Source organism: Haliotis asinina, chromosome 11, assembly GCF_037392515.1.
Source record: "Haliotis asinina isolate JCU_RB_2024 chromosome 11, JCU_Hal_asi_v2, whole genome shotgun sequence".
In the NCBI taxonomy this organism is placed as follows: domain Eukaryota; kingdom Metazoa; phylum Mollusca; class Gastropoda; order Lepetellida; family Haliotidae; genus Haliotis; species Haliotis asinina.
In genome coordinates, this window is record NC_090290.1 from 21,959,706 (window position 1) to 21,987,315 (window position 27,610).

Genomic DNA, 27,610 nt, shown 5'->3' on the forward strand with positions numbered 1-27,610 from the left:
ATCTTAAACATGTAACATATGAGTATTTTAAGAACATTGTGATGTGTCTTAAGTATTTTCAAATTTGGTATTCTGGTTAAAATGTAGTGTTAAAGACATGTACAAATTGTAGGTTTATGCTACTCATAAAAGTTCAGAAATGTATACCTCCTTTTTTTCATCTGGATTCCAAATTCTTTAACTTTGAGGGGCCTTGGGGTAGGTTAGTGGTTAAAGCATCTGCTCATCATACTGATTCCCCACATGGGTATAATGTGTGAAGGCCATTTTTGGGATTCTCCGCCATTATGTTGCTGGCATTTTGCGACGTGAAACCTAATTCGCTTACTCATTCATTTAATATTGATATGACTACACTTGTTGAATCAGATTAACTATCAAAGCAAAATCTTGACCATCCTCCACTTATTTTCAGTAGTATACAGGCCATAAAATGAAGAAAAGTCAACATTCATAAAAGAAGCATGAATATGGAAAGTGTTTGAAGAAGATGTGTCCCTAAAACAAAGTGATGGATAGCTGAAACTAATCAAAGGATCTGAGACAGCATTTGTCTCCATTTAAAATGGCATGTTCTGAGGAATCGGGAGTGATGATGCATTGTGGGTACTGAAGAGTTACCTAAGCGATGCGTAATGTCACAGATTACCGATGCTTGGCAGACAACTAATTGCCTGTATTTGAATGATTGCTTTTAGTGAGTGTGAGAAACAACCATTGAGATCCTTTCATGAAGATGCATGTGAGATACCTATCAGAAAACCATTCATCAGTTTAACATACATATGGGCAGTGGTTAATTACAGTTATGTGATGGCATGCGAAAACAACATCGCAAGGTTTTGGTGGAAAATGGATGTTGATCAAGAGATAAGCTGATGGGAATCTATTCGGGTTTGCAATGAAGATTAACTGCTCTGAGATATATACTTCAGGGAACATGCATATCAGAATTACCCAATTTCTTACTTCAAAGTGTTTAAATGTATAGAATGAGATGTAGTTTCTCAGACAGACTTGGAACAGAAGTCCTTAAGTGGTTTTACTTTATGGGAAATGCATGATTAAAATCTCACATTTTCTTACTTCAAAGGGTTTACATGTATAAAATGTCCAATAGTTTCTCATACAGACTTGCAACATTGAACCAGTGTCCTCTCTGCTTGTTTCCCTTTGATGATCCCAGCCTGAACAAGCCTCCCAAGAACCTTGTGTTTGCCTTCTTGGTCAGAATACCTTCCCAAGTATTGTATGCTTGCTTTCCTGTTAAAATGTCTGATCAGAATAGAATTGCAAGTATCGTGTTCTTGCTTTATTGTGTGAGGATTTCTGGTCAGAATAGCTTCCCAAGTACCTTGTGCTTGCCCTTCTGTGAGGATTTCTGGTCAGAATAGCTTCCCAAGTGCCTTGTGCTTGCCCTTCTGTGAGGATTTCTGGTCAGAATAGCCTCCCAAGTACCTTGTGCTTGCCTTTCTGTGAGGATTTAAGTCAGCATAGCCTCCCAAGTACCTTGTGCTTGCCTTTCTGTGAGGATTTCTGGTCAGAATAGCCTCCCAAGTACCTTGTGCTTGCCTTTCTGTGGTGATTTCTGTCAGCATAGCCTCCCAAGTACCTTGTGCTTGCCCTTCTGTGAGGATTTCTGGTCAGAATAGCCTCCCCCAAGAACCTTGTGTTTGTCATGCATGGGAATAATAATGTTTTGTTTGATGTTTGATGCTGTACTCAGCAATATTGCAGCTATATAATGGTGATCTGTAAATAACTGAACATCGATGAGCATCAACCTACTCATTTTAGAAACATTGACATGCATCAATCAAGGTTGGAAGCCTGATATCCAATCCCAACGTTCGCTCCTTACTAGCATGGGTTACTGAAGACTGAATCTAACCTAAATCTTCACAGGTCAATAGGCTGTATGTCACATGTGTGATCTCATGTGAGATATGTGATCTTGTCTATTGTCTGTAATCAAACCCACACGATAGCTGTAAATTGCCACTGCATAATAAAATACTGGCCGATCAGGACAACGAATTACACGACGATTCAGAGTAGATTAACGCTTAGTGTCTGAATATATACAATTTTGAAAGAAACAAATAATTCTTTTTAAATTGAAAAGAAGCCTCATTGGGATGAGAGATTGAGAACCGGAGGAAAATCTAGTCTTGCTTCATTTAGGTTTTAGTGTTGCAGGAAGGGCTATGGAAGGAAAAAAAAAGTGTGTTTCAGGGACAGTGAGACAGTATCATCACAGTATCATCACTGTATCATCTACTAGCACTAAGCCTTTGCTTCATCCTGGAATCAAATGAAGCTAGCCATAGTATCTGGTAGTAAGCCCATGGGTTAAGTAACTGCTTTGTCATCAGGAATATTGATGAGAATGTCGGTGCTTATCCTTCAATGGAGGTTCCTTCATTAAGGTATGGATCTGTTCCAGATGTATTCTTGGAAACTCTGTGTAAAGATCCATTCTGTAGTTTTAACAAAGAGACATAGAAAGATGGTGTTCTCATCTACTAAAATACTGCAAAATAGATTTGTTGGGCCAATATTGATCGGAACACTTTTCTCATTGATTGTCTTGTCTCATAAAGAGTTTAGTCCCTTGGTATGTATGCAAAACAAGCTGAATTTGGTTCCACCAAATGGTATGCGTCACTTCATACTGGAAGGTGTGTAGTGATAGAATGGTTCAACACTGATTGATTATCAGTGGGGTGAGTGAGCTGTGAGGAGCTGAAAGGAAGTGTGTGAGTAGGTGGGTTGGTGGGTGAGTGAGTGAGCATGTGAGTGAATGAGTGAGTAAGTGTATGAATGAGTAAGTATGATGAATGAATGAGTAAGGTGAAATGGCATTGAGCCAGTGTTTAAAAACTCACAAAATTCCAAACCAGACAGCTGGACTGGTAACGTTTAGAAATACAGACTTACCTGTCTGCTTTTCAACAAGGAAAAAAACACTATAAAATCAGGTTTCTGAGTACTTTACTGTTCACAGGCATCGCAATGAACTATAAAGCGCTGAGAAGCAAAGCTCCAAGTTAAGGTAAACTGAAAGTACACAGGTTGTATTGGTGACCATCCAATCACAATAGTTCAACAGAATTTTCATAATACCTTAAACACCTCAAACGGATGACAAGAGAACCTGTCTGATATTATGAAATATTTAGTGTTAGGGGTAAAAATATCTACCAGACCACCAGGCAGGCTACTTTAGAAATTTGACTGTCTGAGAAGAAAACCACTCCAGACAGACTGGAATTTTGAAACTGGTTTAGCATGAGCATAAATGCATTTGATGCAGTGAGTATAGGTGAATGAATCTACTATAAGGCCAAAAATGATACATGTCACTAATATTTGGGTGAGGAATCAGCTGCTGAAATATTAGTCATTATATTAACTGAAACAATAACAAGTTTAGACCGCACTGAAAGTGTTAATCTTTCGTAATTACATTTGACCTGTGAAGGTCCAGGGTAGAATAGGTCTTCAGCAACCCATGCTTGCTGTAAAAGGTGACTGTGCTTGTCATAACTGGTGACTAACAGGATTGGATGGTCAGGCTAGCTGACTTGGTTGACACATGTCATCAGTTCCCAACAGTGTAGATGCTCATGGTGTTGATCACTGGATTATCTGGTCCAGACTCCATTATTTACGGACTGCTGCCATATAGCTGGAATATTGCTGAGTGCGTCGTAAAACTAAACTCACTCACTCATAATTACATAAAATATTTCAGAATTACGGTTCGCTCTAACACCATGTGTAGTGTAATAAAGCACACTTTCAGTCTGAACTATTATGATTAAAGTACGAGGATACTTGATAAACAGTTTGATGCCGGTTTACACTTGTGTTAAATATCTTCTCTAAATTACGTTAATTACATCTAAGATTACAGGGCAATATGGTCGTCACATTTCTACTACTAACGTATGTATAGAACAGTACATTAAGATCACACTGTCTTGTCACATGACATTTCACAGATGCATTGTTGGAATATAAACATTGCAAAGAGTTCCATTTCGCTGTTGAATTGAGTCAAAATGAGACATTATATCCACAGAAAAATGTATAAAAATATATAAAAATATAAAGGTAATATTTCCACCAGTGATATTATCCGTATGAAGCAACTGCAGACCAAGAAACGGGTTACAGCAGAGTAGTTCACTGTAGGAGGCTGTACAAGGCGATGACAACTGACATGCATTGTGACATCAGTTATATTGTGACGTCATGCAAAAGTGTTTCATTACAAGAGACAAGAGGGGCAGACAAAAATGGCACAGCGATGCCGATACATGTGACATAAAGCAAATCGTACATTATCACCAGAAAATTATTGTCTGCACCTTTGATCTTTCACTGAAGCATCTTAGAAGTCAGATTGCACAAGGCTGTTGACTATTGTCCTACCTGCTTTGAATATATTCCAATTTACATATCGCCTTTGATAAATAACATCCATGTTAAAATAAATATGCTTTTTTTATTCAATTCTAGTGATAAGGAATAATGAATTGAATTCATGATTTGTTATGGTTTGGTTCATTGAATATATACTCTTCAAAAAAAGTAGGGAATATTATTTTTTTTCTTATTTACAATTAAAAATATTGAGAAGATTTAACAGAGTCAATCAATGTTGATATGATATTATTGAATCTTTTGAGAGTGCATCACCATTTGCACTTCCTTACAACCATAGTTATTTGGAATGTAGTCGCTTTAGAAAGATGATTGGTGAATGGTATATTGGTAATTTGCATTTATACGATTTTCATTTTAAAACAAACGACAGAAACAAACACTAACAAATGTGTGATGCATGATGAGTGTCAAAATTAATGTTCTAAGTGATTTCTCAACCCTCTTGAAAAACGTCAAAATCAATAATTGGACCCCATGCAGTGTATGGGGCTACTGCTTTGTGAACCTGCCTATCATGGGTTGCGTTAAGGGGTGGTAATAGATCGAAATGGTGGTGCGTTCATAAGATGTCTGTTCTTGAAACGTTTGTTAACGTTTACACTTCCTATCCAAACTGAAAGTTCATTATCCCCTACTTTTTTTTTAAGAGTATATAAATGAGGCCTACTGACTATGCATGTGCATCTTCTTGGGACTCACCTGGACTTTATAATTCAACCCCAAAAGTATGAGAATTTGTACTTTACTAATAAAGTGTAATCCCAAATGTGACATGTTACATTTGACCACTTTCCAAATGGCATTGTGTAATTATCACCTGAACTTACAACAGTTTTATAGTCTTAACCCACTGTGCCACCCCACTGTGCCACCCCACTGTCCCACCCCACTGTGCCAACCCACTGTCCCACCCCACTGTGCCAACCCACTGTCCCACCCCACTGTGCCACCCTACTGTGTAATACTGATGTAGTCAACCATCCTCGATATATCCAGGCTATACGTTCCGATAGATTTACACTATACCCTGGGCACATCTACGGCTCAGACTGATAAATGTATTACCTCCCTTGGCTCACTTTTTATCCAATCAGGTGTCTACGCTGGCAACTTGAACGAACCAATCAGAACCCACTTTCGTTTGTTAAATTATCTAACCGATTAAACTTGGCAACACAAACCATGCAGAGGTTCTCTGAAAGGTAGAATGAGCTCTTGCACATGTTGTTTTAAAGTTTCAGACCTGTCAATTTGTTTGTATGATTTCCCTAAAATCTGAGTCGCACTGCAAGAAAACCTTTGCAGTTGTGACCGCTACCTTTGTTGACACTGGCAAGCTCAGTTATTCCGTTGAAACAGCGGCCTAACTGATTGGCTACTGTGAGAATGCGGAGCCAACAAGGGAGGTAATAAAATTATCAGGCCGACCCGTAGATGCATCCAGGGTATAGTGGAGATTTATCAGAACATATACCCTGGAGATATCGAGGATGGTAGTCAACCGACTCCAGGCTGACCAGTCCTTGTTTCATCATAGTAATTTTACTTGTGATGATCCGGGTTTGATTTGATCTTCAGTAACCAATACTCGTAAGAGACAACTAACAGGAGTAGGTGATCAGACTCGCTAACTTTGTTCATGTCATCACACCCCAATTGCATAGCTTTATGCTCATACTGTTGATTACTGGATTGACTGGTTCAGAATTGTTTACAGACCACCACGATATAGCTGATTTATTGCTGAGGTCAGTGTAAAACTAAACTTACTGACTCACTCCATGTAATTGCAAGCATGTTGCATGGTAACAACAAGTGGCATTTTTTAATGTCTTATGGTATGACAAACGAGTGACCTCTTGAGACAAATGGTCTTTTCATTACACCATGGAGGTGGACAAATTAGCGAATGTGAATAAGTGAATTGTTGAATAAGTGAATGAATGACATCATATGAGAGACCTTTTTGCCCATTAGCTATAGACATAATGAATTAATGTATGTATTTGAGTGAGAGAATTAATGTTTGAATGTAGTTGAGTGAAAGAGTGCTTAAATGTCTTTGAGTGAGTGAATGAATGTTTAGTGCATGAATGAATGTACTGGAGTGAGTGAGTGACAGAATTATAAATGTTTAATGCATGAATGAATGTACTGGAGTGAGTGAGTGACAATGTATGAATGTTTAGTGCATGAATGAATGTACTGGAGTGAGTGAGTGACAGAATGTATGAATGTTTAGTGCATGAATGAATGTACTGGAGTGAGTGAGTGACAGAATGTATGAATGTTTAGTGCATGAATGAATGTACTGGAGTGAGTGAGTGACAGAATGTATGAATGTTTAGTGCATGAATGAATGTACTGGAGTGAGTGAGTGACAGAATGTATGAATGTTTAGTGCATGAATGAATGTACTGGAGTGAGTGAGTGACAGAATGTATGAATGTTTAGTGCATGAATGAATGTACTGGAGTGAGTGACAGAATGTATGAATGTTTAGTGCATGAATGAATGGACTTGGGTGAGTGAGTGAAAGAATGAACGAATGTGTTTGAGTGACAGTCAAAAGTTATGGATGTATTTTTGTCTTACATTTAGGTTACAATATGTGAACAAGTGTATCAAATTATGGTTTCTTGCTTAAAATCATTAGTAACAAAGATATCCTAAAAATTAAAAGGAAGTCCAAACTCTTAAAACATAAAAATAATAAACCTGTCCAGTGATGAATGTGTGTTAGACTGTGTCGGCCATGTTGTCTGCCTGGTAACTAGGGCTGGGAGATTTATGTCCAACATGGTATGACATATGTCACAACTGAGGGTATTTTCACATCACTGGGCTAAACTGTGACATCATACTGTAGACATCCTTCTAACACAGACATGCTGTTGTGGCCACTGATTAAATCTGTCAACCCATTTGCTGTTTTCACAAGGAAACCTGAAGGTGAGAACTAGATGATGATGATGATGATGATGATGATGATGATGATGATTATGATGACATTTAATGCACAAGATTTGTAGATTTTAAGTCATGTCCAGAATGCCCCTGTTGATAGAATGGTATGCTTTAAATTGCTCCCTGAGAAATATGCAACCCAAATTGCCAATCATGTGCAACAAAGTTAAACACACATTGACCTGTGAAGATCTGGGTTAGGATATTGGCCTTCATTAACCCATGATTGTCATAAGAAGCATCTAATGGCACGATGACTCTTGCAAAAACGTTTTCCAAGTGTCACCATGGTAACAGATGGCTGTTCATGTTGTCAACCACTGGTTTCACTGACTATGCATGGTGTTGCAGACCTCATATACAACTGTAATTATGTCCCTTGGACCCAAAACAACATTCACTTGCTTCTTCACTTCACTATTTTTATGTAGGAAAATTTAACTAGTTCTATTATTTAATTTTAAGCCTACTTTAATAGACAAGAACAATTCAGTCTTGTTCCTAACATATTTTGTAGACATTATAAGAATGGAATGTTTAAGTAAGATTGTAGATCTGAGTGATGTTCAGCTGAACCACACAGCAAATCCATAACATTCTTCATATAGTTATACATGTTCATGCAGAGACATAAATGTCGTCTTTCATTTTTTATTTTCTGAATTTAAAGTCAGCTTTCAATTTCCTGACATTTGCTGAAATCCTGATGTCATATAATCCCATAACTGTACATAGTATGGAAATTCCACACCAAAGTCATGACAGTTTCAATCTCTCATTGGATCCAGCCAACTTGATGACTGTGTCGCATGATTTGTCCAGACTGAATATGACTTTGAGAAGATAACACAGTGAGTCACTGTCGGCTCCTACTGCAAGCTAATTACTGTGATTACCTCCCCTTCAGATCCCCACTGACCTTCACCCCAGCCAGTACTGCCGTCCCAGATGCATTGCTGATGTGTACCTTACACCCCAACTCCCCACGTCATCTAATATTACACATGCACTCTTGAACCTGCCTTGCCGATTCCTGATTATCAGAGCGGGAAGTGCTGTCGTGATTAGGGGGAGAATTAGTGATGTTCATCCACGAAATATTAATTGTAACCTGCCAGTGGCACTTCCATCAAGCCATCATCATTGATGTTTTGAGGAACAGATGTGCAGAAATGATTTAAGGCGTTAAGGTTTTTTTAAAAGCTTACTTCTCCATTAATCCAAAAATTCTCAAATATTACATTTCTTTCTGCTGATTTTCTGTAATTTAAAAAAAGCCTCAAAATTTTTAATGAGTTTTTGAGGGATCCAGAGAATACATAAAATGGCGAGCCCAATTCAGATCTTTAATAATTTGGCAATGTAGATGTCATCAGCTTCGAAATTGAGCATTAATCTTGAGCCCAGTTTGTATTGAATTTCTTACATTTTGTGGAAGTGTACTTTTTGGTAAGATAAATTTTTTTCTTGTACGACATGTTAGTCCAGTGTAGGAGCTGAACTGTTCATCAAAAACATCTTTTCCACTTTTTCCCCAGACAATACTTGTATAAATAACATAAAAAGGTATATTTCTTTTGTATAATTTCAATTCATTTTAACCACTAACCCGTAAGGCTTCTGACGCCATTCTGTAAACCAAACATTGAAAAGGGTTCTAAGTGATGTTTAGCAGATGAGGTTCTCTTAGGTTTTTCTTTTTTATAAACAATCACTTATCTTTGAAATAATTGTAATAGTAATGTCTGCTGTAAAATTAAATTTTATGCTTCTTTTGAATTTCAATTTATTGTTTGTGACAAGATTGATGGCAACAATTTAACTCAAGGAGCTTTGTAAGCACTTTATGTTCTGTTCTTGGTACATATTGGTGCATATTTCATTTCAAAAGTCTGGTACCAAATATGAAAGATTATCTTCAGATGAATTGCAATTGGGCATGGTAAAAAAATACCAGTTTTGATCATGGTGAAGTGTTAATCTTTATGTGAAGGAACTCTCCAGGAGTAGTGCAGATTGAACCCTGGGTAATCTGTATTATGTATTATGTCAATAAAAGCATTGGCTACCAGTGGCAATTATTAACATTGATTTGTGAATTCGCCTAAATGGAGAGCTTGGCCCCTTTTGGCCTCATCGTGCAGCTCTGTCGATGACGCTGTTCTCGATAGAGGAATCCATTATGTTCACTGATGTGGAATTATTCCCCATGAAACAAATGTAGACTTTTAATTGGATCTTTGTCTAAAGTATTGGAAAAGCTGTGTGAGCAAAATGTTTGTTTTCCAATCATGCAGTTGGATGTTTTGTTGGTTTTTTTATTGATCAGCAGAGTGTCAATTTGTTATCTGTGGCTTTGGTTGGTTGTAGATTTAATGCAAAACAGATACAGTGACATTTTTATGAAGCCGCTAGACATGAATAACTTCCCTGTGAACAATTTTTTATGTTGTACGAATAAATTCTTTTAGTGCTGGAAGTCTGTGAGGAAGACCTGAGCTGTCTTTGACGGTCTGACAGTTCCTGAACTGCGTTAATTTCACTTCCACCCAGTCCCTTCTGCAGTGCAGTAAAACCCTTACCGAAGTAAGTCCAGGTCTGGCGATGGAGTAGCCTAGAGGTTTAAGTGTTTGCTCATCCTGATAAAGGCCTGAGTTCGATTTCCCATGGGTACAATTTGTGAAGCCCATTTCTGCTGTTGCCCACTGTGATATTGCTGGAATATTGCTAAAAAAAAAGATTAAAACCCAACTTACACACTCACTCCTCAGGTTCAGATCTCCGATCCCAGGCTCCTTTTGAGTTTAAAATCAATTATTTGTTTCTATCAAAATTATACATGTTCAGTGTTTAGTGTTCTTGTTATTATTGTGGAGCATATTGGGAGGTTGGGTAGCCCAGTGGATAAAGAGTTCGCTTGTCATGCCAAAGACCCAGGTTTGATTTCCCATATGAGTACAATGTGTGAAGCCCATTTCTGATGTCCTGTACTCTGATAATAGCTGGAATTTTGCTGAAAGATTAATGAAAGTAAACTCACTCACTCACTCACTCACTCACTCACTCACTAGTGTGACCCACATTCTATGGCCATTGTTATGTCAAACTTTCAGTTGTGTCAGAATCAAAACTTGATCCCTGCCTAATCCTCGTTTAGTCATTTTTTTGTTTGTTTGTTTTTTTTGAGAATTAATAAATAACTTCATTTTGCAATTGTGTCAACCAAGCAATATTAATGCTTTTCAACTCAGACACAATGGTATTTTTAGTTGTTTAAATTAAGACACTTTTGTGCTGTGTGGAGTTCATAGAAGACTTCTGCTAATGTGCTTTCAAATATGTAACAAAATGGAAGAAAAGTTAAACTGATTTATAACTGTGGAAAGAATAATGATGGTATGTTTTATATTCTCTTGATGTCGGGGAAGTATTTCTCTGGAAAGTTCATCACCCACAGCAAACAATTTAGTTGCAAAATGATTGTATATTGATCGAAGTCTTCACTGCTTATATGAATTATGTATTGGTATATAATATATTGCTTTTGTAATGAGTCCTTGGTGAAGAAATCTTATGTCTCCTCCACAGAGAAATCATGTATTGGTATATAGTATACTGCATATATTATGAGTCTTTTGATTCAGTTTGTTTGGTTGAGCTGTTGTTTAGCGGCGCAGTCAGCTTCCATGTTAGGATTGGCCTTCAGTACTCCATGCTGGTCACATGGTCAGACTTGCTGAATTGGTTGACACATGTCATCATATCTCATTTGTGTAGATCAATGCTCATGCTGTTGATCACTGGATAGTTTGGTCCAGACGTGATTATTTACAGACAGCTGGCAGTAGCTGTTATATTGGTGAGTGTGGCATTTAACAATAACCAACCAAACATCGTCACCATTATCATCACCAAATTCATGGTTATGGTTTTGCCAGTATTGTCTTATTTGTTGTTTACTGAAGTGCTTAGCAAGTTTAGTACTATATTTCAGTGGTCAGACAAATCGACCACATGACCAGACAAGCTAGAGATTGACATTATGAGCATCGACCTACACCTACATTGGATGAAGTCCATTTCTGGTGTTCCGCACCGCAGTATTGCTGGTATATTCCTAAAAGTGCCGTTAAACCATACTCACTCACTCAACCACCACAGCTGAGATAAGTCAACAAAGTCAGCGAGCCTTCCCGATTTTCTTTTCTTAAGACAAGTCTGATCCCATTTTTTACATAAGGTACAAGCTCAGAGTGCTAACTTCCAATTCAGTACAAGCGTTGTCATCGTATTGCATGGTGACAATCACGGGATTGTCCGCTCCAGATTCCATTTGTTTACAAACAATATCATACAGCTGTAATACTGCTGAAATAGATAAATAATCATGAAGTGGTCACAACTGTACAATCAAGTCTGCTTTTAGCAAAGATTTCTGATGGATGTGGAAAGGGTTTTGTCCCTTCTATTTGTGAAAAACTGACACCTGCAGAACTTAAGGCTTCAGGTTTAGCAGAGGTACAGTCCAGAAGAACATAAAACTCATTCTTTCACTCACTCACCCACCCACCCACTCACTCACTCACTCACTCATGCACTCACTACGAGGTCTTCCCTTCTTCAAAGACGACTTGATCTCCATGTTAAGAAACCTGTTAACTGAAATGCAGCAAGTTGAAAACTCCCCATTGATTTTCTTCCTCCCTGGACACCACAGCAAACAACCTTGACAAACTTATACTGAGTGATGGGACTTGCTTGTCTTCTTGTGCTACTAATAAAATGGCTCAAAGTCTAAAAGCAGGATACTCGATGTAATCGGAAAATGTATTAGCATAAGCCAATGCACCTATCAGACATACATTAGCTCAGCTGGTATTTCAAGAAGGATGCAAACCATCATACTGATGTCGTACTGGTCAAGTTTTGAGTGTATGTTTGCTGTTGGACAACAATTGAGGGTCATAGGTGTTCTCACCTTATATTTATTAATAGAGAGTCAGTTTAGTTTTAGGTCGCACTCAGCAATAGTCCAGCTATATGGTGGTGGTCTGTACATAATCGAGTTTGGACCAGACAATCCGTGAGCAGCAGTCTGTGCAGTTGGGAACCGATGACACGTGTCAACCAAGTCAGCAAGTCTGACCACCCTATCCCGTTAGTCGTCTCTTACGATAAGAATAGTCGCCTTTTATGGCAAGCATGGGTTGCAGAAGGCCTATTCTACCTTGGACCTACACGGGTCTATATTTAATAATACCAAGATTTTCTTTTTTTGAAAAAAGAGATTTGAAGATGATCCTTTAAGTGAGTTTCTGAGTGAGTATGACAGTTTAAGGCATTTTGTGCATGAGAGGTCATTTATCATAATTGTTCTGGTGGGTTATAAGTGACGCCCTACCTACCCTTTTTTTAATAATACAGATGATTTCTGTATTTTGTGTGTGAAATTGTATTTTCAGTAAGTGTGTTGTGTGAAACTTTACAGTCTGGGCATTTGGGCATCAACCTGCAACCTTATGACCTTCGAAGACCACTATCTAGTTTCGCTGCATGTTTTCAACTCTGAAACCGATGAAGCTGTAATTTTCTCTGACTAATCCCAGGTATAGTGTTTACGAAACTGAAATCTATTCAAAGTTTTAATACGACAGTCAGTGTTTCTTTGTAATGCAGGTGACATAAGAGGACAACTAACAGGATTGGATGGTCAGGCTTGATGACTTGATTGACACATGTCATCTTACCCCAAATGCATTGATCACTGTTCATGCTATTGATCACTGGTTCGTCTGGTCTCATTCACACTGGATTGTTTCCTGACTGCCACCATGTAGCTGGAATATTGCTATATGCAGTGTAAAAATAAACTCACTCAGATGAAATACAGAGCCATGAGTCTCTATTGACCTGTTTTTACCACAAGAAAATCAGATATTTACCTGCAGTATCCGTGCAGTAATCTTCCTATATCTGATGTGACAATATGTATATTTTCTTCATTTTTTTTAAATATCTAAGCTGAAATACTTAAAATAAGTAGGTTTATCAGCGGTCACTTATTTTGTCATTGAAACATTGTTTTTTATAAGCAAATGATCATAGATATGTAATCTAAAAATTTCAAGAAGATATCAAAGTCACAGCTTAATTACTGTGGAAAACTTTCAGATTTTAGCAAACAAAATACTCTGTCTGGACTAGGAGTCAATATTTGTTTCCATCTCTATATGAGATACGAGACACCTCATCTTTGTTTCCATGTAATTGTTGAACAGTTCTGCCTTATAGAGAAGACACTGCTGGGGGTAAAAAAATATCCAACAATCAGAACATATTTCTTGAGAGTTCAGTATTCTTTGATCATTTTCAGACATGTCAAACTTTTTTCTTTGTATTTCACACAATGATTTTTTATTTTCAATTTTTTTGTTCAATTTTGAAGTAGAGTGATGGGTGTGGGTTATTTAACGCTAGGTTAAGACAAGGTGCTTTACTTCCTCATGAGTACTTCACAGTTGTCAATCTCATCTAAATGGAACCAAAGTCTGTGAGCTTCGGAATTGATTGTAAGTGCCATTCGTGATGGAATGCTAGAGAATCTTACATTTGTCAGACAGTGGAAGTGAAATTGAATGCTATAGATGCAACAAAAATCAATAACATATTATTTTGAACTATTTGAGAATTATTGCTTTTGAGTCAGAATGCCATAGTTTCCATTTGTCATTCCGAATTGCATTATAAACGTGTATTTTGTATCAGAAGCCTGTTTTCCAGTTGCTTACAAGAAGAAATCATTTTGATCATCACACCATGGTTAATAGAATGTGAATGCTTTTGTTCATCAAAGTAATATCCTTTTTCAGTTGTCTGATACTATATGTTATATTATTCAGTGCGAAAACAGGCCTTGAATGTGAGAACAATATGCTCCTAGAACTACCATGTATCAGTTGGCCCCATGTGAGAATAATGTGTGAGAAGAACATGCTCCTAGAACTACCATGTATCAGTTGGCCCCATGTGAGAATAATGTGTGAGAAGAATAGGCTCCTAGAACTACCATGTATCAGTTGGCCCCATGTGAGAATAATGTGTGAGAAGAACATGCTCCTAGAACTACCATGTATCAGTTGGCCCCATGTGAGAATAATGTGTGAGAAGAACATGCTCCTAGAACTACCATGTATCAGTTGGCCCCATGTGAGAATAATGTGTGAGAAGAATAGGCTCCTAGAACTACCATGTATCTGTTGGCCCCATGGGAGAATAATGTGTGAGAAGAATAGGCTCCTAGAACTACCATGTATCAGTTGGCCCCATGTGAGAATAATGTGTGAGAAGAACATGCTCCTAGAACTACCATGTATCAGTTGGCCCCATGTGAGAATAATGTGTGAGAAGAATAGGCTCCTAGAACTACCATGTATCAGTTGGCCCCATGTGAGAATAATGTGTGAGAAGAACATGCTCCTAGAACTACCATGTATCAGTTGGCCCCATGTGAGAATAATGTGTGAGAAGAACATGCTCCTAGAACTACCATGTATCAGTTGGCCCCATGTGAGAATAATGTGTGAGAAGAATAGGCTCCTAGAACTACCATGTATCTGTTGGCCCCATGGGAGAATAATGTGTGAGAAGAATATGCTCCTAGAACTACCATGTATCAGTTGGCCCCATGTGAGAATAATGTGTGAGAAGAATAGGCTCCTAGAACCACCAGGTATCAGTCGACCCCATGTGAGAATAATGTGTGAGAAGAATAGTGAAGAACAGGCGCTTGTGAGAAATAGACCTAATGTGAAGGAAGGTCGTGTGTGAGGACAGGCTTATATATGGAGTTAGACCCCCAGTGAAGGATGTCGTGTGTGAGGCTAGGCCTTTATTTGGAATTAAACCACTAGTGAAGGATCTTCACATGTGACAATGGCCCCCTGTTTGCCAGTACTGGTTGTAAAACAGAATTTGATTGGGTAAGGGTTAGACTCAGTGTTTTTTGACTGACAACAGTTGTTGATGATGATGATCGTTGCTCATGCCATCAGTCACTGGTTTTGATGGTGTTCCAGTGTGTGTGATTGACACCCATTTCATCCCTGTTGCCAACAGTTGGTGTAGCTGACACGTTAAATCATCAAACAAATTAAAAATGAACGTCAATTCACAATGTTTTTGTGAAGTTATTGATTGAACATTGTTGAACTTCAGAAACGAACTGAAATGCATAATTCATGCATACATTGACACTTAATAGCTCAACCATTATGGAAATAATAATTCTTTTATCCATTATCAAGTACTATGTGATTAAATTGATATTTGATCATGTTTTCAATGCTATGGACCATAGGTTGCTGTACTGAGCTGCATGTCAGAAACCTGTCATTGTGGTATCAATTCCGTGGTTTCTGGAAGATTTGGTTTCCTGGTGGGTCAGAACTAACCAAGATCTTTGTGTGTTATGAAGGCTGCAATGAAGATATCCACTCACTCACGTGCCCACTTAGTCAATCACTCACTGACACACATGTCCACTCACTCGCTCAATCACTCACTGACACACATGTCCACTTACTCACTCAATCACTCACTGACACACATGTCCACTCACTCACTCACTGACACACATGCCCACTCACTCACTCAGTCACTCACTGACACACATGTCCACTCACTCACTCACATGCCCACTCAAACACTCACTGACACACATGCCCACTCACTCACTCAATCACTCACTGACACACATGTCCACTCACTCACTCACTGACACACATGCCCACTCACTCACTCAATCACTCACTGACACACATGTCCACTCACTCACTCACATGCCCACTCAAACACTCACTGACACACATGCCCACTCACTCACTCAATCACTCACTGACACACATGTCCACTCAAACACTCACTGACACACATGCCCACTCACTCACTCAATCACTCACTGACACACATGTCCACTCACTCACTCACATGCCCACTCAAACACTCACTGACACACATGCCCACTCACTCACTCAGTCACTCACTGACACACATGTCCACTCACTCACTCACATGCCCACTCAATCACTCACTGACACACATGCCCACTCACTCACTCAATCACTCACTGACACACATGTCCACTCACTCACTCACTGACACACATGCCCACTCACTCACTCAATCACTCACTGACACACATGTCCACTCACTCACTCACATGCCCACTCAAACACTCACTGACACACATGCCCACTCACTCACTCAATTACTTACTGACACACATGCCCACTCACTCACTCACTGACACACATGGCCACCCACACAACACATGGCCACTCACTCATTGACACACTCACTCACTGACACACACACATGCCCACTCACTCACTCACTCACGAACCAACCCATTTGCCAACCAACTCTCATGCTCAGTCACCTCACTCAAGCATCTGCCCATCCACTTATCTTGAAATAAACACCCATCCAATGCCACCCAAATTAAGATCAATCAAAGGTTACAATGGTCTGCAAATGTATACAGATATATCCAGTGATGGAGAACTTTGTGCCAAAAACACCCAGTGCATAATGAAAGCACAGGCAAATAAACATTGTTCTCTCCTTGTTTACCATGGAAACCTATAATAAATAATTTCAAAATACCAACCTAGAAAAGTAAACCGACCTTTATAATCAAAGCCAACATTCTTACACCGAGAAAGCCATATGGACAAGCCTGTCACCAGGTTAAAGGAACAGGAATGCAGATGTTTCAAAAGTAAAAATCTCTTATAAGGTAGTTCCCATTTCTTTTGGTGTCATTTATCCACTCTTGTGACTCGCTAATTGCCAGAAACTAAAAAGCAGCGACATTTGAGCTGACATTTGAAGCATCTTACCTTTTAAGTTTTAATTTGTCTTAACAGGGACCACATGCCACTGCATTCTTCTGCAACGTTTCAGTTTAATGGAAACTTTATTGACGTTTATTGATCTGACTAGCTTCAGTTTAGGGATTGACTATCCTTTCTTGTCTGGCATAGGAATTACAAGCATATATATACTCCCTTGTGGTGTCTTTGGACTGGCACCGGCAGATATGGTAAATCTTTTCTGAGATTGCTGTTTCAGACTGAGCTGAACTCAAATTATCCACGACACTGTTGTGTTTGTAATGATCTCTGCAACTATTCTTCATTGTTTGTTTGGAAAGTTGGCAATAAGTAATATTTGTTCAAACCTAGACAGAGTGATCAAAATATTCCCAAGATGGTGTAGTGTTAATGTGTATAAAACAGAAAATTGATTTGAGGAAAAAAAAATATTTCATCTCTGCATGATGTCTTGTTACTTCCACTGACTTTTTTTTTTTATTGTATTTTTCATCAGTTGTACATGATATTTATGTCTGAGTATTTTTGGGTGGAAGACGTGCTGAGTTTTGTCCCTTAATCCTACCAGGATCCACTTCTGTGCTCCAAAAATCAAAGCAACATGCAAATTCTTGTAGCTTTCCCAGAATGACAAACATTTTTGTCTATTCTTTTGTCTTTTTTTCTCTCCTGGAAATATGAACAATAAATAAGATATTTAATGTTTCTAGTTCATAACATGTATTGTGTAAATGGTATATGGGGAATTGTACAATACATGTGACACAGCCCATTGGTTGATATTGTTTAACTATACTGCGAAATTATGAAATCTCAGATAGCATTCATTAAATATCTTACAGGTTGCTTAAGTATTGGTCAAGGCATCGACCATCCTCAACACAGAAACATAACACTGAGTATCTCTAACATCAAGTTATTTGATTCTTACATCTTGTACCGCAAATTATTACAACCTATTCCACCAAGACAAGAAGTTTGTGTCATGTACGAGTCTTTATCATTTGGATATATTTCAGGTGATTTGGGGGTTCCCTTTCTTGGGATATCACAATGTTTTATGTCTGTGTTTGTATTTTGCATATGATGTCTGCTTTTGGTCGGTGATGACTGTTTTCAGTATGACTTTAGCTGAAAGCATATGTTGTCTGCTTTCAGTATCTGGTGTCTGCTTTTAGTATCTGATGTCTGCTTTCAACATATGACATCTGCTGTCAGAGCATGTTGTCTGCTTTCAATGTGTGGGACCTGCTTTTTGAGCGTGTTGTTTGCTTTCAGGATATGGCATCTGCTTTTCATGATATGTCTTCTGCTGATACATGGGGACCAAACAGCAATAATGGGTAGTATTAGTAAATCATTATTGATTACTGATGGATCATTTTCCAACTGAGCTGATGGCCCCTATCCCATTGTCTACAGTCAATGAGGGGATCCCCATAGTAATGTGTCTAGGAATATCCTCAGATGGAGACTACTAAAACACTTTATGTATACATGACTTGAGAGAAGTATATATCTAGATGCAGGAATTGAATAGTAGACATTGAACCAAGGCCTCCTGTCCTACTTCATCTTGATTTCTCTCACTTGACCCTTACTGGATGGGACTTTAGACTCAACTTGGTCTTCGGCTGCGACAGTTCCAAGTGCAGCTCTCCTGTTAACAGGGTCCTGGAAACACTGATTATTGGCACCGATTCAGATCAGTGCAGTTCTGGAGATTGTGGTCAGTTGGCTGCGTTAGAATTTTTGACCACTTCCAGTTGGATTTCTTACTTTCATCCTAGCAAACTATGATTGTCATAAGAACTGGCAAAACAGATAAGTGGTCTAGCCTGGTGTCATTGTTGATTGGATTCCATTGTATTCTGATGTTCATAACATCAACCATTGGACCAGGCTTCAGGTAAGGGAACAATCGTTTGATGAGGAGTGAGGGTAGAGGTAGGGTGGCTGGCTGAGAATTTATTTTAAAGACAAAAGAAACAACAGATTTTATCACAATGTGAATTTCCAAGCTGGACATTATTAGAAACTGAACTCAACTTTTCAGAGTAGCTATAACAGCAGAAATATCCAGTTTCTGTGATAAAATCCAAATGATCCCCTGTAAATTAACTGGTGAATCCGTTAACATACAGTGCTGTGTGGGATTACTGTGTGACAGAAGACTGGTTGTAGAAATAGCGTGTGGGCGGGAGAGTCCAGTTGTAGAGATTGATGATGGCTTGAACGACCATGACAGACAGGTCACTTATCTCCCACTCTCACCATGTACCAACATCAGCATCTGGTCAGGAAGGATTGATGGCTTCATTCTCATCGCAGGAAGAAACTGTGTTAAGTATAACACCATCCACCTGTCACTCACAGGATGCAAACTGTTCAAGATCAGGAATTCTCATTCTGTGCGTTTGGCCATTGGTCTGTTAGTCCCTGAACCATTTTATTTCCCTTCTACCCAGTACAGCCTGCCATGGCAGTTGTGTAGTAGAGTGGTTGAAGCGTTCACTCATCATGTCAAATTCCTGGGTTTAATTCCCCATGTGTGCATTGTGTGAAGCTCATTTGTGGTATCCCCTACATTGAAGCATTCAATTTTCAATTCAGCCCAGCAGTGCCTGCAATGGTATTGGTGTAGTTAAGTGATTTCATCATTTGATTATCATGTCGAAGATGTGAGTTTGATTCAAGTAGGTCTTATTTCCTTGAGAATTATGTCTTTGTGCCACCAGTGAAATTGTAATGGTATATTCGTTACGTAAGTGATTGTAGTAAAGCAGCCAGCAATGTACAGTCATGAGCTGTAGGAGGTAGTGTAATCAGGAACCAATGGTTGTCATCTCAAGGTTGTCAATACAAGATTGTCATCACAAGGGAAGTCTTGAAGATCTGGGATAGAATTGGTCTTCAGCAGCACATGTTGTAAATGGTTACTAATGGGATCACATGATCAGGCTCACTCACTCGATCGAGACTTATCATTGCATTCCTACTGCATAGATTGATGTTCATGCTATTGACCATTGGATTGTCTTGTCTTGGCTTGTTTATTTACAGACTGACACCATATTGCTTGAATATTGCATTGTATGGTGTTAATAAAGCACTCACTCACTCACTCACTCACTAGCCGGCACCTCCCTTCACTTCATCTGGTTGTGTCATGGACTTGTGAACTGGAGAGTGTTTGTAAATTGTCAATATTGATTATCAACACAAAGTCAGGGAGCCAATTCTGTTGAATGACAATCTATGGTGTCCATTTCCTTGTAACAGTCTCGCCACTGGCGTACAGGAAATTGTGGCTGATCATCAAATATTGTTTGAGAACTCAGAGGCTGATATTGAGTGGGTTAGTCTGATGGTGTTTTTGATTAGGGTGGAATTAACACGCTTGAACTTTATGACCTTGAGATGGATGTCACGCGGATCGTGAATGTATGACATGTCATTATATACACAGGTGATATGCCCCTCCCCACAAATATCCAGAATAGAACTGTCTTCAGCAATCCATGCTTGTCATTGCTTTGCTAACATAGTCGACACATGTCATCATATCTCAAATGCACAGATCAGTGCTCATGATGTCAATCATTGGACTGTTAGATTTATTCAGACAGCTGTATAGCTGGAATATTGATGGCATTGAACAAATAACAAACAAAACAAATATATCTGTGGTGTCCAGTCTGAACACACCTTCAGCCCCAGCTCTTTAGTGGACTCTTGATGACATCATGTTCAATCATCACTGTTATCTTGTATCAGTGACAGTGATTTATGACTGAGCGCATCAAGCCCAGGTCACAAATCAGATGAAGTTGGGCAATGTTGGTCATGGACAGTTGTTTGGTAGTTTGACTCCCACAACAAATCACACATGAGTTTGTTCAAAATTTCCTCTGTTCACCCAGCAGTGAATGGGTACCTGGTGGGATAAGTCATTTGACAGTTATTCGTCTAGTGTTTCACAGCAGCTGGGGTTATTCTAGTTAATAATGTGTTAGCGCTTCAAGCATGCACAAGTGTATGGAAACAAGTGCTTTATAAATGGCCATTATTATACATCAGATGCCATTTATTCAATGGGTGCTGAATTAGCTGGCTGGCAGATTTAACAGTACATTAGCATAACCTGTACTAACAGTCATTAATGGGAAAATTGCTTTATGCGGTGAGTCAAAGCAGGTGATTGGAAGTACACCAACAATGTCCACAGCACCTTGAAGACTGCATGTATTATTATTAATCCAGGATTGAGCAGACAGGTGGCCAAGAAGGGATGCTGTTGCTTTTTCAGGTTGATTCTGTATTTGGTTCTGTTTGTAAAGTTGTGGTCTGTAGAGTAAAACCCATAGATTTAGTGTATGCCTTAAACATGCTTTGTAACTTGAGATATGTGCACAGGCCACTGGTTGACTTTCTGTCTTGAATTAGATTTGAGGTTTGTGGAAAGCTTATGATTTCTGCCATGAAATAGCCTTTAAGTTTGAGGTCTGAAGGCCAGTGTGAAATATCCAAGGTTAAACTGCCCAACTGCCTTTATCTGTTGATGAAGGTCCTTGGGTTCAGATTCTGCCTTGGAAATGGATTATAAAAAAATCTTGAAATCTTGAAGTCCTAATTTATTCAATGCATCCATTCATGACAAAGGGAAAAATTGTTGACAATGATGTAACAAAACCAACAACCATCCTCCAGCCATGATATTGTTAAATATCACCCAAAACAATGTAAATCCTCGCTCATTGAAGCCCATTATGAGTGGCCATTATAGATAGTTGAGAAACGTATTAATGGTGTGAGGAACCGAAGATTACATGACATGGCACCGATCAGGTATCCCCTAGCAGATGCTGCCAATTACATCTCTTTTGTCCAGCACTGGCAGCACTGGCAGAATTAGTATGGTCCTCTGGTCAGATGCTGACCAAGGTTAATTGTTCTCAGAACAAGAAGTAGGACGAGGCTTGTAAGTAAGTTTTCATCGATCGAGGTATTCTTTTGATGGTTATGGATTCAATTTGCTTAGAGGTACAGCTGTATGTGACTTCATGAAGTTCAGGGTTGTCCTGATTAGTTTGAGGCAAGAGAATCATGATGCTGACTCCTTGTACAATGATGGAGAGCCTGGCAAATGACCTACATCTATTTGATGGAAAGAAGCAGCTGAACACGTGAAATGCTCATAAGTATTGTGTCAGGCTTTTGATATGGTCTTTTGGTATGGCTGATATCACCTTATTGTATCATCAATCACAGTTGTTGTCTGTAGATTTCCCAAATCTTTTGATTTTTTTTGTCAAGAAATGGTGAAAGAGGGAATATATGGTCGGTATTATTCCATTGATCCCATCAAACGGAGGCAGATTAATTCCTTTTTATTTGATCTATTTTGGAATTCAGACATTAGTCTTATCAAACAGTTTGATCATGGATTGCTTGTAGTCATTTATTATTGATCAGTGGTTTGTCTACCTCAGCAAGATATGTAGTGACTTCTCAAGTAGTATTGATCTGTGGATTCACCGTCAAATATTTTTTGATGGCAAGCACCTGTTGCTATTATTATCGCAGGATAATTAACTTAAAGCTTCTTTGCGAAATGCCAAATGTAAAATTTAACAGAGGTATATCTGCTATTTGAAACCCTTAATGAGAAAGATGCGCTTGTAAGTGGTGTTTTTTCAGTCATGCTAGTGGAAAGTTTAAATGGTGATGCCAGCTTCTTGTCAAGAATTGAACGTGTGTGTTTTTAGGTTTAATATCAACTGTTTACTTTTTTCTACTTCAGATGAGAGACACATGCTAACAAGACTTACTAATCTTGGAACTCTGTACTTTTACATGCTGTTAGACATCGTGATTATTCGTGACAGGAGCAAGTCTTTCTCTGATTGATCAATCACTATGGTTGCCCATCACAGTGTGTGCCTATATGGGATAGAATGCTAGCCATGTAGAGGTAATTTGTGTGCATAGCTTCCTGTTGATGTCACACATCAAGAAGTCATTTTTATAATTTGAAATTCTGCAATCTGACCATACCTCCACAGTTGTTCAGATCTGTTGGATGCAGATGGGATTGTTGACTCATGGGATGTCTTTCCATTATGTTTCCCTGACAACTGTTTGACAAAGTTCAGATAAACTTTTGAGAGTTTTTACAAATATTCACAATTTATGGATAATTTGAAGAGGAAATCATCAAAGATTGTTGGACTGACTGCTGATTAACGTGATATGTGGTCCTGTTGCCTCGAGAATGTATGACCACAAGAGATGGAACAAGAACTATAAAGTGTGTGAAGGAAAATATTCTCAAATCTTGTTAAGACATTTATATATAGGGCAAACATTGACCTCAAAGTAGATTTGGACAGTGTAGACTTTGCTGGACAATGCATGTTGATGATGTGATTTGTCTTCCTGTTTGTTGACTGTTTGTGGAATTCTTGGAAAGATAATATACACAACCACTGCAACAACGCATAATTGATCTCAGGGTTCATGATCAATTTGATCAACTCAGTCTCTTGACTGTTCTTCTCGTGTCTTCCTGCTCACTTGTTCCAGTCTTACCCACATTTATATTCACAGTGGATTAAAACTTGTTGACTTTGTTAAACTTGCTGTGGCTTTATTGAAATTGTGATGAATGACGAACAGATGTGCAAGTCATCAAAAGTATATTTCCTATGTGTTTGTGTTTTGAGTTTTGAAAGCAAAAATGGATCTTAGAGGATAACTGTTTACCTATACACAAACATACATGTGGATTTTGCTATTAATTTAATCCCACATGTGCTAAAACTGACTAAGACCATCAGGAAAAGCGTTTATGGAGGTAGAATTCCGTCTGGAGGAGATTCACGTTAATTGTGTGTGATTCCGTGGATATAATTCAACGACCATGTCCTGCCAGTGGCCCGACAACTACCTGGAGAGGACGTCCTATTACTTGTTCTGTAAGTGGTATGAGCACAAAGAGGACGAAGAAGAGGACTACGAAGAGGTGGACTGTCTGTATGGTGAGTTGGTTGTCCATGGTTGTTGTCCTGTTGTAGTGGTAGAACCTTACACAGCGAAATGTGTCACCACAGACAAGTTCTGTCAGGAAGCTTACATGCATATATGAGTTGCATTTTACACCTCTTCTTGCAATATACATGCAACCTCACTACAAAGGAAGAAAATAGGTGCAGCTGTTTGGTGAGTCCATAGTCCATGGCCGTTGTCTTGTTGTAGTGGTAGAGACTTACGCTGCAAAATGTGTCACTGCAGATAAGTGCAGTCAGGAAGACTGCATGCATAAGCAGCGTTTGCCCTTAACCCTGAATGTTGCAGGCCCTAAGGACCAAGAACATTTCAAGGCCCTAAGGACCCAGGGTCCCATTTCAAGGTCCAAAGGACCCAGGGCCCCGTTTCACAAAGCTCTCATAAGCCTAAGATCTTGTAACATTTCTTGTAGCATTCGTACATCCTGTGTTACAGTATAGGAGCCAGGAATGCTGTGAGAAATGTTATTAGATTTTTGGCATACAAGAGTTTTGTTAAACAGGGACCATGGCTCATGATCAGACTGTGTAGGCCGTAGATTCTAGCTACAAGATGAGTAACTCCAAGCACACAACAAATGTGACATCTAACAAACTCAATTAAAGAGTTTAATTTAACCAACTGGTCTTCATTTACGACCAAATCAACATCCATGTCAAGGTCCAAGTCTTCTGAAAATTCTGAATCAGAATGTTCAAACAGTGATATGTGAGAGTCGCTGAAAATGAAAAGGCTTTCGGCCATAAGGACCTGCATAAAACAAAAGATGTGGGCCCGGCTGGTTTTGGGCCTCAGGTCCAGCGTTAATTTCGAATGCTGTGCAGAAGTGAATTGTATTTTATGCCTCTCCCAACATTCAAGCTATTTTACAACAAAGGTAGAGATAGCAGGTCCACTGTTTGGAGAGTCAGTAGTCCATGATTGTTGTATGTTGTAGTGATAGATCTTTAATGCTGCAAATTGTGCCGCCTTGGATGTGTGCAACAGAAAGATTACTTGCATAAGTGAGTTGTATTTTCACTTCTCACTTCTACCAATATTCAAGCTATTCTACCAATATTCAAGCTGTTCTACCAATGTTCAAGCTATTCTACCAATATTCAAGCTGTTCTACCAATATTCAAGCTATGTCACAACAAAGGAAGACAGTAAGTTTTATGTAAATAACAATAAGTCAACAGTGGAGATAATCAGACTATATCATTTTCTGAATTGATTCCTTTATACATAAACACAAAAGTGGTCAAAATGAAGTGAATAGATCAGAGACATTTTCAGTGTTTATGAAAAGATTAGTTTATCATGTTTGACCTTAAACACTGTGAATTAAATATGAGTTATGATATCCCATATGGAAATAAGACCATCGCATTTCTACTTCCAATATAAGTTTAGATCAGTACATCCAGACGAAGCTAACTTGTCACGCGACATTTGTGGGACTGTGGATATAGGTTTAGTTAGCCAGCATTGCAGTTTTGCGAAACATTAATGATGTTATCTATGTAAAGCAACAGCATACTGAGAAACTAGGAGTTGAGTAGTTCCGTGTATTGAAGGAGACTGTATCATGACATCAGTTGATTATGAGGGATGGACGAGAATTGTGTACTGACGTCAGTACAGCGTGATGTCATGCGAAAATGTACTTATCACTTGATAAAGTACCTTTGATATTTTAGCAAAGCATTTTTGAAAATGTATTATTCATCCATCTGAATCAATAATTAACAAAAAATATTTTCAAGCCGGTTGTTGCAATGATGTTTCATATCATCCTGAAAATAATGGAACATGCTAACACACCCAAAAAAATATCCTATCTCACTTTTGTATCACTGAATTTGTTGAAACCAGAAACCATTTTAGGTGTAAGGATCAAATTATAAGATTTACAAGGCTGGTCCAAACACAAGATAGACTATAGCTACATTTGAGTGTTGTGTTCAACAACTAACAAAAGCATTGTAGGATGAAACCAACCTGGGACCTTGGGATGATGGGCAGACACTTAAACAACTGGGCTAGCCCTCACCCCCAGTTACTGGTACATTCTTTGACAAACTCATGGTTAGAAGAAAAATTGCTTCAGTTTGTTTTATCTCTATTACAAATGTCCATTTTAGATGTTTTACATGTATTACAGAAAAACTGAAAAGTTCCTGACATGAAAAAAAATCATTATTATATTTATCCAGAACATCCATTCCCCATGGATTTAATAACAAAATGAAATTTATAAATATTCATCTAAAACTTCAATCGTTTCAAAAGGAGCATCTATGTCAACATTTTGACTTGTATTTACTAAACACAGGTGCATTTTAGCTTGGTATTCTTCATATTTTTTCTTTTTCATTCATGAAAATCTTTCAGAATTCACAAATGGGTTCAAATGGCAATTGCTATCATTCAAGCATTAATCCCTTCTATTTAATAATAGATTTCCAAGTGATCAATACTTTTATTGGGGACAGTTGTTAGGGCAAAGTATCCAGTGTCAAACTTAACTGTTAGGTCAGTCATACACACGGATGAATTTGATAATTTTTAAATGTATGATACACATTGCATTTTGGCCATTAAACTGTTTCTGACATCCAACAGTCCAATGTTTCAGTCTCAGTTGTGTTTATTGATTATTATGTAGGGAATACACTGCTATTTTCTCACCTGTGCAACTGGGAATGTTTAAGTTGTTGGAGGAGTTCATGCTGAAGATGGAATCATCAGGTTTTAAAGTCAGTGATAGATGATGAAAGGCCTTGTTCTCTGTGAACCTCGTTTGAAACATGCTTGATTCCAAATAATAGATGGTTGTATGAATAATATATTCTTTTTCCTTGTTGCAATGGAGGGTGTTTTAGAAAGGGCACGGACAGGTGTTTGAGAAGCATGTGCACAAGTGGGAAGAAAGTTATATATTTATTCATTAACCTGTACTGTGCTGTCTCCATGCTTTCTCGCACACCTGGCTGTCCCTTTCTCTGCACTCCTCCCTCGTAATAAACAGTGAACTGTGTTAATATTTTAATGATAGTTTGTTAAACAACTTTTTCATTTTAAGGAAAAGTATTCAGCTTAAATCTCACTGAGTTGGTATTATGTTTCGATTATGATCAGCGTTTCATTGAGAATTTTATGTTTATTAGTTTTTGAGCTAGACTTCAATTCATCGGTCCACTTTTGAGGCAAACGGACTATAGACAAATGGTCCCAGATGCCAG

The 27,610-nt window shown here is 38.4% G+C and overlaps 1 protein-coding gene across 3 annotated transcripts in view; it reads left to right on the forward strand.

Annotated features, from left to right (window-relative positions):
• Positions 1-27,610, forward strand: part of LOC137256363 (coiled-coil domain-containing protein AGAP005037-like) — a 240,659-nt gene that overhangs the window by 66,738 nt on the left and 146,311 nt on the right. For 2 of the 3 annotated variants that reach the window (XM_067794160.1, XM_067794165.1), the window contains exon 1: positions 7,330-7,407. The exons of the other annotated variant lie outside the window; for it this stretch is intronic. In XM_067794160.1, coding sequence (XP_067650261.1) covers positions 7,344-7,407 — 64 coding nt within the window. In that variant the 5' untranslated portion in view covers positions 7,330-7,343. Of the gene's footprint in view, positions 1-7,329; positions 7,408-27,610 lie in introns of those variants that run through there. 3 annotated transcript variants of the gene reach the window in all.